We start from the raw sequence: 13,792 nt of genomic DNA on the forward strand, positions 1-13,792 counted from the left end.
CACAAGGATGCTAAGGGTATTTAAATGCTCCAGGCTCATGCACATATGGTCACTTATTGATTGACTCTCTAGATCCAGTTACAGCAAGTGACATTATATGCTCTCCTCCCTAATTACTAAATGAAATCCCCTTGGGCTGCAACAATTTCCATATCAAAGTGGGTGGTTCATGCATAAATATAATGACTGGAGCTGAAGCAATTTTTTTAAAAGCAGTGGCATAAGGCCAAAGGCCATTTCCTCCAATTAAATTAGGTAATTTAAAATCAACTTTGATCAGGTGCTGTGGTCATAGAGGTGTGCCGGGTAGTCTGAGTTACTTGTCAGAAAGAACTTTGTTTGTGTATCTCCTCTGTTGCAGTCATCTGGAAGCCAGAAAAGGTGGAGAAAGCAGTTCCTGGGAGCAGATCCCCAGGAACATAACAAGGTCAATGATCATTCAGGTGTATCTGCCAGAGTCAAGCAACTTCATTATCACTGCAGCCTTTCATCTGTCCTGCTCTGTCCTTTCATTTGCCTCTTCCCTGCCTTGCTGACCTAGAAGGAGGCCATCATTTGTATATCTGACCAGGGCCAAGAGCAGAGGACTGGCCTGGGACCTCTAAGTGCTGTCACAGTGCAATATGAGAAGCAGCTCCACTCACAATACTTGCTGTGTTTAGGGCTGCCCAGCACTAGAGAGAGAGTTTTGGGTTTTATCTTGGAATTAATCTTTCATGTTGCTATGTGTATCATGGGATCTACCTTCAGGAGAACTGTCTCTTCAATGTGTTGCATTTCCCTCTGGATGCCTAAATCAAAACTCCCACTTGACCTACTTCCTGGCCACAATCAGCTAAGTGTCATCTGCCCACAGGTGAGCATAGCAGTCACCTAAGGTCTTAGGAGTTTTGAGGATTTCCACAGCAGGTATTATTTTGATTAAAAAAGTATGAATATGTAGTTGTTCTCAGATTATGTGCAAGCCCAGTTAAACACATCCAGAGGAAGAATCCTCTCTTCCTCCCTTTTCAGCCACAGGTCATGGCCTAACTCAAATGCCAATTGCTCCCCAACCAGAAGAGATTTTATTGGCTCCTTTCAACCAGATTGAGATTAGCTCTCTTGTTGCATCTTGAGCAGGGGTATCTAAATACCTTGTGCTGACGTTTTTTTGGCTTTGCATGGGAAAAAAAAGAAAGGAAAAAAGAAAGGAAAAAAGAAACCTCAAAAGACTCAGTTGCACAGTGTTCAGGATTGTCACCTGACAGACAAACCAACTCTCTTTGAACATTTAAACCTCCCTCTTGTACTGATTGCACTGAAAATCCAGCCCAGAGCTTCCTTCTAGTTCATACTACACAGAGCAGACCAGTGTTGTGGCCTGAGACACGCTGTTGTTGCTCAACACCTCTTGCTCAAGAGGGAGGATTGATAGCACCAAATCCTGAATGAATGAAGCAATGAGATCTGCATTAATGTGACACCTCCTTCTGCAATAATTTGAAACTTACTCCTGCAGAAAGTGTGTTAATGTTTATTTGAAAGCCCTTTGACCTCACTGAGGTATTATGTTCCTCAGTGTGTTGGGCAATAAACACCTGTATCAATATTACCTTAACAGAGAAGTGTTTTCTCTGTATCAGTTCTCTTCTTTTTTTTTTCTGTGTTTTTTTCCAACACATGGGCTGCAAAAAAAAATCTGTTTGTACATTCAGATTTAAAACTGGAGGCAAAAGGGAACCTGCTGCTATTTTACAAACATGCAGCTACATCCATGGCTATGGCTGAAGTGTGGTCAGCTTGCTCATCTCACCGGAAATCACCGTGCAGTGGTAGGATGCACCTGCAGGCTTTACAGCAGTCAGCTAGCACACAACAGCAAAGTCCAAATCATCTTCCCAAGCCTAGTTATAAACTATTGTTTGTTTAAAAGCAGAATATGAGGACTGTATAGATATATGTTGTGTTTATTTGCTATAACTCATTTTTCAGCAGCTTGAACCCTTTTTTTATCTTTGTGGGAAGGCCAGTATGAAATGTGGGGTCAGTGGTGATAAGAGAAGCTGAGCATATTTGAGGTTAAATGTCCTTTGAGACTTGCATTTTCATTTCAGCTGTTGCTATGCATGTGTAGCTGTCCACAGACCAGAGTGTGAGATCTGGAATGACATATTCATTTTGAATTGCAACCAATTTTCTGACCAGCCAAATGAAAATATAAATTCAGGCTGTGCTCAACTATGTCTGCAGCTCTGCCATGTTAATTAAATTACATGTTTCTTTGAGTCAGTGGACCCAAGTGAGTTACAGACAAACAAGCAAAGAAAAACACAGAACCACCCTGCAAAGACAGTTAGAGAGATCCAGGGTCAAGATTTGCGGCAGCAAGAAAAATTAAACTGCACAAGTAGTAGAAATTCCTTTATTAAGGAAGAAAAAACAACCTTCAGAGGTACAAAGCCCTAGTACATGTCAAGTAGCTGTAACCTATGGCAATGGAAGGGATTTTTAAAATTTACATTAAAAAAAAAATATCCTTGAAATAACTCACTATTTAGTTAGCAGTGCACTGTTAATAGTTTCTAGTTCAGGACTGAACTGTAGAACTATCTCATTTTACAATTTTTAAGTGTGGAGGCACACTGTAAACCCAAATTTTAAGTAGTCTCTGATCAACAGTAAGAAGAATGTGAGCCATATGCTCGTTAATGTAATGCTGCATGTTCTAGCACCATCTAGCTGACTTTAAAGGCAACTTCAGGACAGCAAACAGGTCCCAACTGCTGCAATTCATCAGAGGGGCAATAATGGTGTTGCTGTAGCTGATGGATTAAACAGCATGGTCACAGGACAGCCAGGGTTACGAATTCATCCATGTCTCCTCGTTTCGTTTAGGACTGCACCCATTCCTGAAAAAAATGTGGTTCTTCCTACAAGGGGGAACATCTAGTGAAGAAACTGTTTAGCAACCTTACTAATCACCCAGAGTAGAGGAAATAATCCAGGGCTCTGGGGTATGGAGATGATGGAGAGGAATAAAATTATCACAGTTATGATGGAGATTTATCAAATAAAATCAACGTCCGAGTGCATTTTAATTTCTGCATAATGTCAGAATGTGTAGGAGATAATTGAATTCTAATTTTGGGTTTTGATTTTTTCTTAATATTACTGAGACCATTTTTCTCCTTTTTTTTTTTTTAATATATATTCTGAATATTTTCTCATTGCTATGTGTTTGTAATAATCTAAGTTTGTATATGGCAACTATGGCCATAGTAACCTAAAATAAATAACACAGAAAATAAATTTTCTTCTCAGTGATTTGGAATGAGTTTATGAAGAGAGTTTATAGGTCTCCCTTGACTAGGTGGTGAGAAAGATTTCCAATTCAGAACACCCTGGACACAGGAAAAGGAGACTGAGCATGATTCTCAGAAAGCTAAATCCCACAGGTCCTATTCAGCCCTCACTCATCCAAGCTGAGCAACGTCAGTAGGAGTTTTCACTAGGAATCTGGCTTAAGGAACTGAGAAAGGGACTACACTGGACTGGGCTGCAATTTAACAAAGTTTTCAAGGAAATGATTTTTAGACCTTTCCTAGGATGTGTGGATAGGAATTGCTAGATTATGAGTGCATTAGCTAAGGAGTTTATGACATTGCATGAAACTCAGGGTATTTTGGCATAAACTGCCTTGACTTTGATTCTGGTTCTTTCATGAATTATTTATTTTCTGCTTTTTTCCAGTATCTAAATTTCAAGTTGAAAGTATATTACACCTTGTTTAGTGAAATAAAGGTGTGCAGCATGCTGTAAACATTCAAGAAACTATTCTCCCATTTTAGAGCTGAAAATGAGCACTGCCAAGCATTATTTGCAAATCAGAGCTCCTGGTTGATGCATCAACCTTCCAAGTGCTGTGCCCTTCTTCAGGATGCTGGTATGACCCAACTCTGTGCAACTTAGTGCTCTGTCCTCATAGAGGGACTTGAAATAATGGCCTAGACCCAATAATTGCTTTGCAAAATTCTGGTGATGAAAAGCAGCTGTGAACTGACTTAATCAACCGGTTAAATGGTGTTTGTGACAGTCTCAGCTTTCTGGGACAGCACAGAGTAGTCTGAGTAAACCAAAGGAGGCCCAGAGTTGCCAGTCTGAGGCAGAGGAATGGGGACTGCACCGTTTCCTTCTCTTCCCGCACTGACAGGGCAAAATCTGATGTAAACAGGGCCGGGGCGATGCAGCATCTGGCATGGCACGACACTGTCTGCCACACAGCTCTGCCTTCACAGCCAGGAACAGCTCAGTCAACAGCAGTTACTTCAGAGGTTTCCCTCAGAGTGAGATTTATTCTTGGCACCCCAACCTGAGTGCTCTCAATGCAGGAAGGCTTGTACCATTTCCAAGATTTCTGCTGGCTGAATTTACAGTTGGCTGGAGGATACAGGGGAAGTTTCTGTTCAGCTTATATGGTTTTCGCCATCGTGTCATTAGCTCCTTTCAAAATAACAGCTTGCCTTCTTGACAGGAACGAATAAACTGGCAAGGCAATTCTTTCTTTGTTAATCTCTAGCTGGTCTCCAGCAACACTGGAAAATGAACCGTCTCTAAGTCCATTTAGGGCTCCTTGGCCAGTGTGTGCTGCTCTACAAAAGCCCCTCTGCAGGGAGATGACTAGCATTCTCCAGAGGGTCAGGTGGTTACCAAATGACACCAAACATCATTCCTTACTTCTGGAGCCTTGGATAGCTCACCAGGCATGGTATTCTCTGCTGTAACCATTTCCTGTTAGCTCAGACATCGCTAGGTGGAAGGCACAGCACAGGACAGATCCACGCATAGGAAAACCCATATATAGGTAAATATCACTAATCTTTCTAATCCTTAGAAAACTAGCAAAGGGAAAAAAGCTCCTTTTTGCCCCATATCTGTGAAGGAGGCACCTAGATTTGTTGCTGTAATAATAAAAGTCATCTTCCTCTTTTGTGGCAAAGCCTTTTAATCTTTCCTTCCAAAGAAAGCAGCCTTAGGAACAATTTTTGTTCTCACTGTTTTGGGTAGCATGGAATATTATTTTTATTACTGTAACTGAGTTACAAAATAATTTCTCCTACAGGTAATTTAACTGAAGGTGTTTAAGACTGGCAATCTGAAAAATAGATCTGTATAACATAATCTATTGATATTTTTTATCTATGTCCTTTGCTTTATGTCAAGTTCTCCAAAACAAAGTCCTTTAGCTAGGGTACTTTCAGTGTCAGGTGTGGAATAAAGAACACTCTGCAACATGAATTTAGTGCTGAAAAAAACAGAATAAAATATTATTTTAATGTTTCTTCAGTGTGAGCATATACATGTAGCTAGTAGTCTAGTTACAGGCCTAGTTCTTAAGCTTAAAAGCTACAAACACCTTGGAGGTGTTTTATACTTCTTGTATTTTGTTTCCTAACTGACACTACAAAGCAAAGAAACTTGATGAAGCAAATAAAGTGCAGCATCTTTTGAAGATTATAATAGGCAATGTATTTCAGAGTATTGGTGTGAAAAGTGGTTGTAATGAAAACAGTTAAATTAAAATGGGATTATTAGCGTGAATTCAGCTGAGGAAAGGAAAAGGAATAAAGAGGAGTCCATACAGCGGAGGAGGAGTAGAACCGTAGAAGAAGAAGAGCTTTTGAAGGCGGAAATGGCTTAATTTTTAACCAAAATAGAGGGGGGGCTATTGAAAGGGCTCAACTGGAATCTCATTGTGAGCAGTGAAGGGATCTTAGGCTTGGTGAGCTTTGACCCATGGGAAAATTGGGCTTTCAAGGCTAATTTAAGAACAGTATTTTTCTATCATATAACAACATGCAGTAGTGAGGAAATGTTCACAGTGTTCATGTATGGACCATGGCATGTTCCATTGCTGTTTATTTCTGGGGTCTTGTTCTTCTCTCTCAGCCATTTTGAGCAAAGACTTACAGATATGACAAGTTTTTTTTCCAAATATTGAATCAGCTAATGAAATTTCTTGGGAAGATATCATAGGCAAAACTGTATGTAATACAGCTTTTACTGAGGTCTTATTATACAAAAAGCCTGAAAGCATGCCCTGGACATCATATCCTAAGTTGTCAGCTTGAAAAAATATAAACTGCTTTGCTCTTAGGGGCCTTTGAAATGCAGGCAGGGAGGACAGATACTGGAAAAAAGACTACTGCAAAGAGCCAAGGAACAGCAGCTATCCAAAGGGTTGTGAACCTAAGGTTAAGCAAATGTATTTTTTTTTATTCTTTCCCCATAATGCATGTTGCTGTACAAGCTAGAAAACAATCTTTTTTATCAGCTCTCATTTACCATAGACAACAATAAGGGCCATTTTTTAATTTGACTTTTTTTTTCCCCTAAAATCCTTTGGAAAAAAATATATGTCTCTATAAAATGCTGGATATGTTGAAATCCGTTGGCCTAAACTGTCTTGAACGTGGAGCTCAGCAAACATTGAGGTTCATTTATAAGGCCAGCGCATGAGGCTGTTCGTTTATAAGGCATTCAAATCAGGAATAATGAAGCTGATAGAGTGCTAAGAATACACAAATGCTGTTTGCTTTGTAAAGCCGTATATGGAATCCAATAATGAGTCCTAGGATACAGGACAGTCTATCACTGTAGAGTAATTATTTGTTGACTGCTGAGCCAGCTGTGTTGAATTTGCTTCTTGGAGTGTTCAGAAAGCCAAAGCATCTTTAAATCTCAGTCTTTAGTTTAGATTAGACATGCTAAATGATGGCACATTTTTATTACTTACACTGTGCTAGTCCTCCTGATGCTAAAAGGAAATTCTTGTTGAGATAGTACAGAACAAGGTAAGTTAGAGAGTGAATAGAAGAGCTTTTGTTTACTGATTATGTCTTTAAAATGCTCTTAGAGATGGTAACTGCAATACCTACAAGCTGTTGATGTCTTGGGACTGTGAGGACTGTTTCTGCCCACGTGGAAAAAGAAAAGGACATACACTAATGTTAAAGAAAGGTAAGTACTGCATGGAAAGAAAAGCTCCTCTGTATGCAGGTAGCTGTATGTATGCACATATGTCTAGGACCTGCTGCTGAGTATCTGTGTGTAGTTTTACTTGGCCTCATAGCACACAAAGTCACTTCTCCCCAGAGCACCTTGGGGTGCCATGAGAAGGGCTTAGCAAACCACTTGCAGTGCAAAGGGTAAAGAAGCTCTGGTCTCCTGAGACCCAGCCCATTGCTTTAGGCAAAAGTCACAATACCACAACTTGTTTTTTTACAGCCTGCACCACAGAATTACATCTGCTGACTTAATTCTGGAGGCAACAATTAATTCCAGAGGCAACAATAATCTGGTAGCATTGGGAGTCACACCAGTGTTGGCAGTCCCTCCCGTGCAGGCAACATTTTTCACTGGTTGCCCCTGCACTTCTGTGGCTGCCTGGAGGAACCTGAGCTTCACACTGCTCAGTCCTGTGAAGAAGTGCCTGAGTTCTGCATCCTGCATTTACTCAAAGAGAAGCCTTAGAAATGTCTTGCCATCAGAAGGGAGACCTTACAAAAAGCAGTAGCTCCCAATGGAGGAAAAAAGAAGTGATCTAACAGACATTTGAAAGACAAGGGAGAAGTGTCAGACCCTCAGAGTTCTCACATCTGATGTCCAGAGAAGTCCCATGTCTTTTGCCACTGCTCAGAGCCAAGGAATCAAAACCCTAAGTGCTGAACCCTGCAGGAGAGGGCAGAAAAAGTCAGGGAAGAAGATCAGCAACAGACAATTGAGCAGGACGGACAGAGGATCAGACATGGGAAAGCTTTCTCAGAGTATAAAACTCTGTAAATGTCCATCTGTTTTGGAACCTTATCCAAACATTTCCTACAGCATGTGGGAATGCTTGAAAACTCAGCTTCTGACCCAGATTGGTCTGAGTGCTGAGCAGGTAGCTATCCAACATCAGCACATCTAGGAACCAGCCAGCACAGAAATCCTGGAGTGAGGTCATCTTATCCACTCACACCTCATAAAGCCTTACAGCAACATATCTATCTGGGAAATCAAAATCCGTGTTTAACGATTCAGAACCTTGTTGTGAAGGTCAGTATTTGTGACATTTAATTTTCAATTATTATCCCAAAGAACCGAGGAGGACCTATGCTTTCTTGTTAAAACCCATCTGGAAAAACAGCCAGTAAGAAGAGCAGCAGTAACACTGCTTGAATGATAGCTGCAGGAAACAGGAGCATACTGTAGGTGTCACGCAGGTTATTTCACTCCAAGCACAACCCAGGAAACTGGGAGAGATCTGTGACTCCCTGTGGTGCAGCCCCAGCAGCCTGTCCTCCCTGCAGACATGTCTGAAGAAGGCCAGGAGTCTCAGCTGAGAGAATCAGGATTTCACAGAATGTGCTTTTGTCTTTTCTTTTTGGTGTTTTTTTTTCTTTGTTTTGGTTTTTTTTTTGGCCTCAGTGTAATAAAAGCAAAAAGCATTTACGCTTCATTCCCCTTTTTCAGTCAGACATTTCTGATTTACTTTATGCTCCTAGGAGAAAACAAATTTTTTTCTTCTCCTTTTTTATGATGAATAAAAGTTAACCTGCTTTTTCACAAGATGCTTATATGGGATGATTTCTGAAAGAATTAATCTCTGACTCCTCATGAGTTCCTTGATATCTCTGTGACTGGGGGTTCAGTCCAGAGCAGGGCTTGGAACTGACCAGCTACAATAGCTGATGCTCCAAATATTTTCTTGAACTTATTTAGAAAATCTATAGAACTGCTTTCCAGGTTCTTTTTAAAAATAAACAAACAAAAAAAGATCCTTTTTTTTGTGCACATCCATAAGGGGAAAACCAACAAATTTTTAAGATGTTGCAACACACTTTATTTTGTCGGGCATTTTAGATATTCAATTAAATAGCACTATATTAAACTACATTTTGTTCTTTCTTACACACTATATGATGCATATTCACTGTCATGACAGTTTCATCATGCTAGGAACTTATACACATACCTACACTTTTAAAACCAAGATTTTCTTAATGAAACACGCATATCTACAGTAACAACAATTGCAAAGAACACAATGTTAGGTCAAGATTTCAGCAAACTTTACAAACTACACAAAATAAAAAGCAAAAATAAAAATAGCAGTACACAGTGAAGTTCTTGGCAGAGAACATATCTTTACATTTGGTGAAATTATGCCTAGAAATCATTTTACTTTTGCATTATTTTAAGGAATAAAATTATATACATTATTTAGTAATCCTCAAAATAGGAAGTATTAAATAGCACAAATAATATTACAGTCTTAAGTTTTGGTGTTACCTACAGTAGAGGAGCTACTTTAAACAAAAATTGCAGTTTGTCTATTCTGTACATTTAAGGCCAAACACTCAGCTGGTATCAACCCCAGTAGCTACATGGACAGCAAGGAAGTTACATTAGTTTATACCAGCTGAGCATCTGGCTCCTGACTTCTCTATACATGCGGGAAGGCTCCTAAAGCATGGAAGCTTGGACCGGTTACACACTGACAGAAGCTTATTATATTTATATACTGGAGTTCTCATGCAGCAGGAAAAATGTTAGTTTAAGTATAATCCCTTAAACAGTCATACCATAATAATGGTATATGAAGCAGCTTTAAAAATATTATTTTATAATCATATGAAACTCTGAGCTATGCAGATTTTTTTAATGGAATCCCTTATTGCCAATATTCTATTAGAAAACAGTGTAACTGTAATTTCTGAGGCCTAATGGGGCCCTATTAAAATATCACTGTACCTAACCACTTAAAGGGCAAATTGTACCCTGAAATACCTATTAATCGCTGTATTCCATCTGGAAGCAATTATGATCCTCACAATAGACGTTAGTATCACACTAACTGCAGTGAATCTGCTGGGGAGATAGGAAGAGCATGGCAGCATACAGAGAATATCCACTAGTGTCATTCCAGGAGGTAGTTCTATTTCATGGCACCCAATTTTTGGTTTGTCACTTACACACTTCAGAAGTCAGTCATACTCAGGGAGAAAAGAAAAAAAAAAAAAAAAAAAAACAACAAAAAAAAAAAAAAAAAAAAAAAAAGCAGCCAGATTCCTCCAGAATTTGCTTTGCCAACGCTTGGGGCCAAATTCAATCTCATGGAAGTCAGAGAAAGTTTCCTGATGGTTTCCATAAGAAGGACCTTAGTTATCAACAGCTAACTATTGCAGAAATATGCATTTAGGCCTTGAGTAAGGAGAACACTTAACTAGATGGCAATATATGAGCAGGCTGGCCCTGCCATGCAAGCAGTAAGCACACAAATTAAATTCAAAGAGCTCCCACCAGCATCAAAGGGATTTAGAAACTGCTTAAATGGTGTGATCAGGGCTCATTTCCCAGCTATCCTTCATGAGGTGGTGATAAAGTGACAATCCAACTAATGGCAGGTAAATATCAGCGTTACCTCCACTGCACTAGATTGAATTCACTTACGTCCATTGCTCTAGATTTAATTCACACAGGCACAAACCCAGAAGTGTTCCCCCATGCCCTGTAGAGTTACTCCCAGAGTATTCTAATAGAAGCTGAATTTTAACTTAACATAGCTTTTTTTGAGCTGAACATCAGTTTATATTTTTGATTAATGTCATAAATAATTGTGATTTTTCTAAGGTGCTCATAAGTTTTTAATCCCTGTTACTGTTTCGAACAGACTCATTGGCTTCCAGAACACTCTTACACAGTAAAAGGATTGATGATCTGTCCCTCTTTTTGGCATTAGTGCTGCTCAAAAAAAAAAAAAGTGATTGCTTTTCAGAGGATGGCTTGGTGCATACTCCCCCAATTTTCAGCAAAACTTGCTTCATTAGACCTGACAGCTGCTTCTTAAACAAAAGATTTCTGTTTGAACATGCCTCTCAAGTGATACTTTTTGGTTTTTGACCCAAACCCATTTTTCAGTTTTATTTTTCCCTCATTCTTTTTTTTTTCTTTTCTTTTCCTGATCTGCTTTTCAGCAGAGAACTGAAAATTGGAGCAAATTGGGAAAATAACATCGAAAAGAAAAAGGGTAGAAAGACTGGAAAATGGGAATGGTTTTATTAGAAAATTCTAGTTAAAATACCTGCAACTTTGAGAAAACAGTTGAAAAAATAATGTTTTAAAATTTTCAATGACACTTATGACTTGTTTCCACATTATAGACCAGCTCCAATTTAATCATGGAACAGAATAAAGATAATCTATATTTTTTATTTCTGAATAAGTATTATACAGTGTATCTACATTCTGTCCTTTGAAAAGAAATTGGAGTGCAATCCTTTGAAAAGTAGCTAAAATACCTAAGTCACTTAGGTGTTTTTCAAAATTGTATGTATAATGAACATTCTCATGTTACCTTTGTGCCGCTTATAAAGCTATGTAGTGTTATAGGACACTCTATTTTAATAAAAATCAGTATGAGAAGAGATATTTTAAGTTACATTCCAAAACTCATTAATTTATTACAACTCATACTATGCACAATAATCAGTGCTTACTCTGATAAATTCTTTGTTTTTCTTCTGTTTGTTCCTTCATTTGACCTCTGAGAATGAACCATTTCTACTACACTTTACTTGCTTCCTATCTGCATGCATTCACATGATTTGATCGATGAGTGAAAGCTGTAAACCCAATATTGAGCAGTAAACAAGAAGAAACTCATGTTCTTAAATGCAGTGCAAGGAAATCTTAGTACCATCCTACTTTGAGCATGCATCTTAACCCGGATTCTTTCACTACCAGTCTAGTTGGTACAGTTCCAGAGTTGCAAGGCAATGCACTGATTTTGTAAAAATGTCTATTCATCTGGAATTAAATACTGAGGTGTTAAATGTGAATCTGGTTTAAGATGAATAACCAGCGCTGCTTCTAGGACAGAGCCCAGCCTAGAGTCATTAAGCATCTAGTAAAGAAAATGCTCTGAGTTATTTTCTTTAGTTAGGTTACACTGCATTTAATTGGGAAACAGACCTTTTATGAGGCTTTCTGGATTTTCATTTAATTTTTTATCAGATTTGCACAAATTTGTTCTCAATAGACAAATATAAGCCCCCTACACTGAGGACAAAAATATCTATTACTATAAAATAAGATTAAGATCCAGGTAATTGATTCCTTCTATTTCTACTTTTTCTGCTATTGATGAGGGCCTTTAGTTTGCTGTAGTCCCCTCTCATCTTCTGGGATTCTTCCCTCTGGTGACCTGCCTGCCTGCTGTCTTTGCAGTACTGGTTAATCATCTGCATTTCAGAGTGGCTGAAAGCCCCCACAAAGTCCTTGGGGTGGAACTGCAGCGCTCGTACCGAGCTGGCCCAGGTCCAAGGGGACCACTTATCAGTCATGACAGCCACCATCTCTGAATCCAGCACTTTGAAATTGATCTTTGCCAGGGTCTGCTTGAAGCTGTTCTCTGTTGCGATGCAGTGGTAAAGTCCCCGGTCGCTGTCCTGCACAGAGCGGATGAGGAGCCCATGTGCAGTTGCTATGATCCTCTCGTTCAGCTTGACCTAGAGACCAAAAAGGCAGGGGAACTTTTTAGGGAGGGCTATGGAACAAGAGAGTATTGGACCTTTTGCTGAGTCTCACTTCAAACATGACTTTCTTAAAGTTATTATATTTTTATATATTTATCTTCAAGAGACCACCAATATTGCTACTGTTAGGAAAGAGCTTGCCTCAAGGAAGGCAAATGTTGCTAAAGAAAATGACTTAACTATTTTTATTTCTTATGTTAGAATAAATTTGATCAGGATGAAGACAAAGATGAAAATCTGGAAACCACATGAAATAAGAGGTTTTGTAATGTTCAAATAATAGAGTTGAAGAAAAGAACTTTTATTTGCCCTGTTGCATGCCTGAGAGTATCTCTCTTAGCATCAGAAATTGCTGCTGAGACTCAGTGGGGGAAAGGTGCAAGACCAGGGAGGCTAATTTGGCATTGGACTCAAGGTGGCTTCTGGTTAAATATTTTGACTTTGAGCAGGTTCCTGCTGAAGAACTCTATCTGCTCTGCAGAGTCTATAGCCTTGTATAAATATTATCATCACAGTGGTCTCAAGTGGGACTTGGCTTTCTGTTAACCAGGAGCACTGGTATTCTCCTATTTCCTTTCTGGCTTTGGACTCTGTACTATCCCAGGAGATGACCACATCATCTGAAGGAAGCAAGTTACCACAGCTTGTTATCATCCAATTATAAATGAATATGCAGATGTCCCTTTGCCTATCAGTGTGAATTAAAAATTGCTAGTTCAATCCATCCTGAAACGAAACCACTGCTGGTATTTTTCTGAATGGTTTTTCTATTTTGCTACTGGACTTTGCATTATACTTGGTTCTCTTGGGCACTAATTTACTTATTACAGTATTCTGCTATTGTAAACTTTTGTAGAAATTGTGGAAGATTTCCAGAAATCTGAGAGCTTGAAAACTAACGCTTTGATTGCTTTAGTCTGCCCATTGTACTTTGAAACTGCATTGATTCTAATACAGATACTGAACATAAGAACAAAAAAGGGAGATGTTCTGCTGAAGCAATGGATTAAAGAACTGCACCTATTGCCAAGACATGGCTTGAGTCTTCGAATAGTGAGAAAACTCAGTGAGACATTTGTGAGTCCCCTCTATTTTTGGAAAATGGCCTGATAGGAGAATAATGCTTTTTCAGTATTTATAACCTATCAACAGACACCACATTACTTAAAAGTTCCTTTTGAAAGATGTTTCTTTTTATTCATATAGTAAGTGCCTTGGATTTGAAATGGATTTTT

At 39.0% G+C, this 13,792-nt stretch overlaps 1 protein-coding gene across 3 annotated transcripts in view; it reads right to left on the minus strand.

The window, feature by feature from the left end:
* Positions 1-8,839: 8,839 nt before the first annotated feature.
* SEMA3C (semaphorin 3C) overlaps positions 8,840-13,792 on the minus strand; it is a 118,206-nt gene continuing 113,253 nt past the window's right edge. For all 3 annotated transcript variants that reach the window (XM_042018467.1, XM_042018468.1, XM_042018470.1), the window contains one exon: positions 8,840-12,530. In XM_042018467.1, coding sequence (XP_041874401.1) covers positions 12,117-12,530 — 414 coding nt within the window. In that variant the 3' untranslated portion in view covers positions 8,840-12,116. The remainder of the gene's footprint in view (positions 12,531-13,792) is intronic.

This window comes from Corvus kubaryi, unplaced genomic scaffold, assembly GCF_017639235.1.
Source record: "Corvus kubaryi isolate FWS band 111438036 unplaced genomic scaffold, C.kubaryi_AGA036_p1.0 137, whole genome shotgun sequence".
Classification (NCBI taxonomy): domain Eukaryota; kingdom Metazoa; phylum Chordata; class Aves; order Passeriformes; family Corvidae; genus Corvus; species Corvus kubaryi.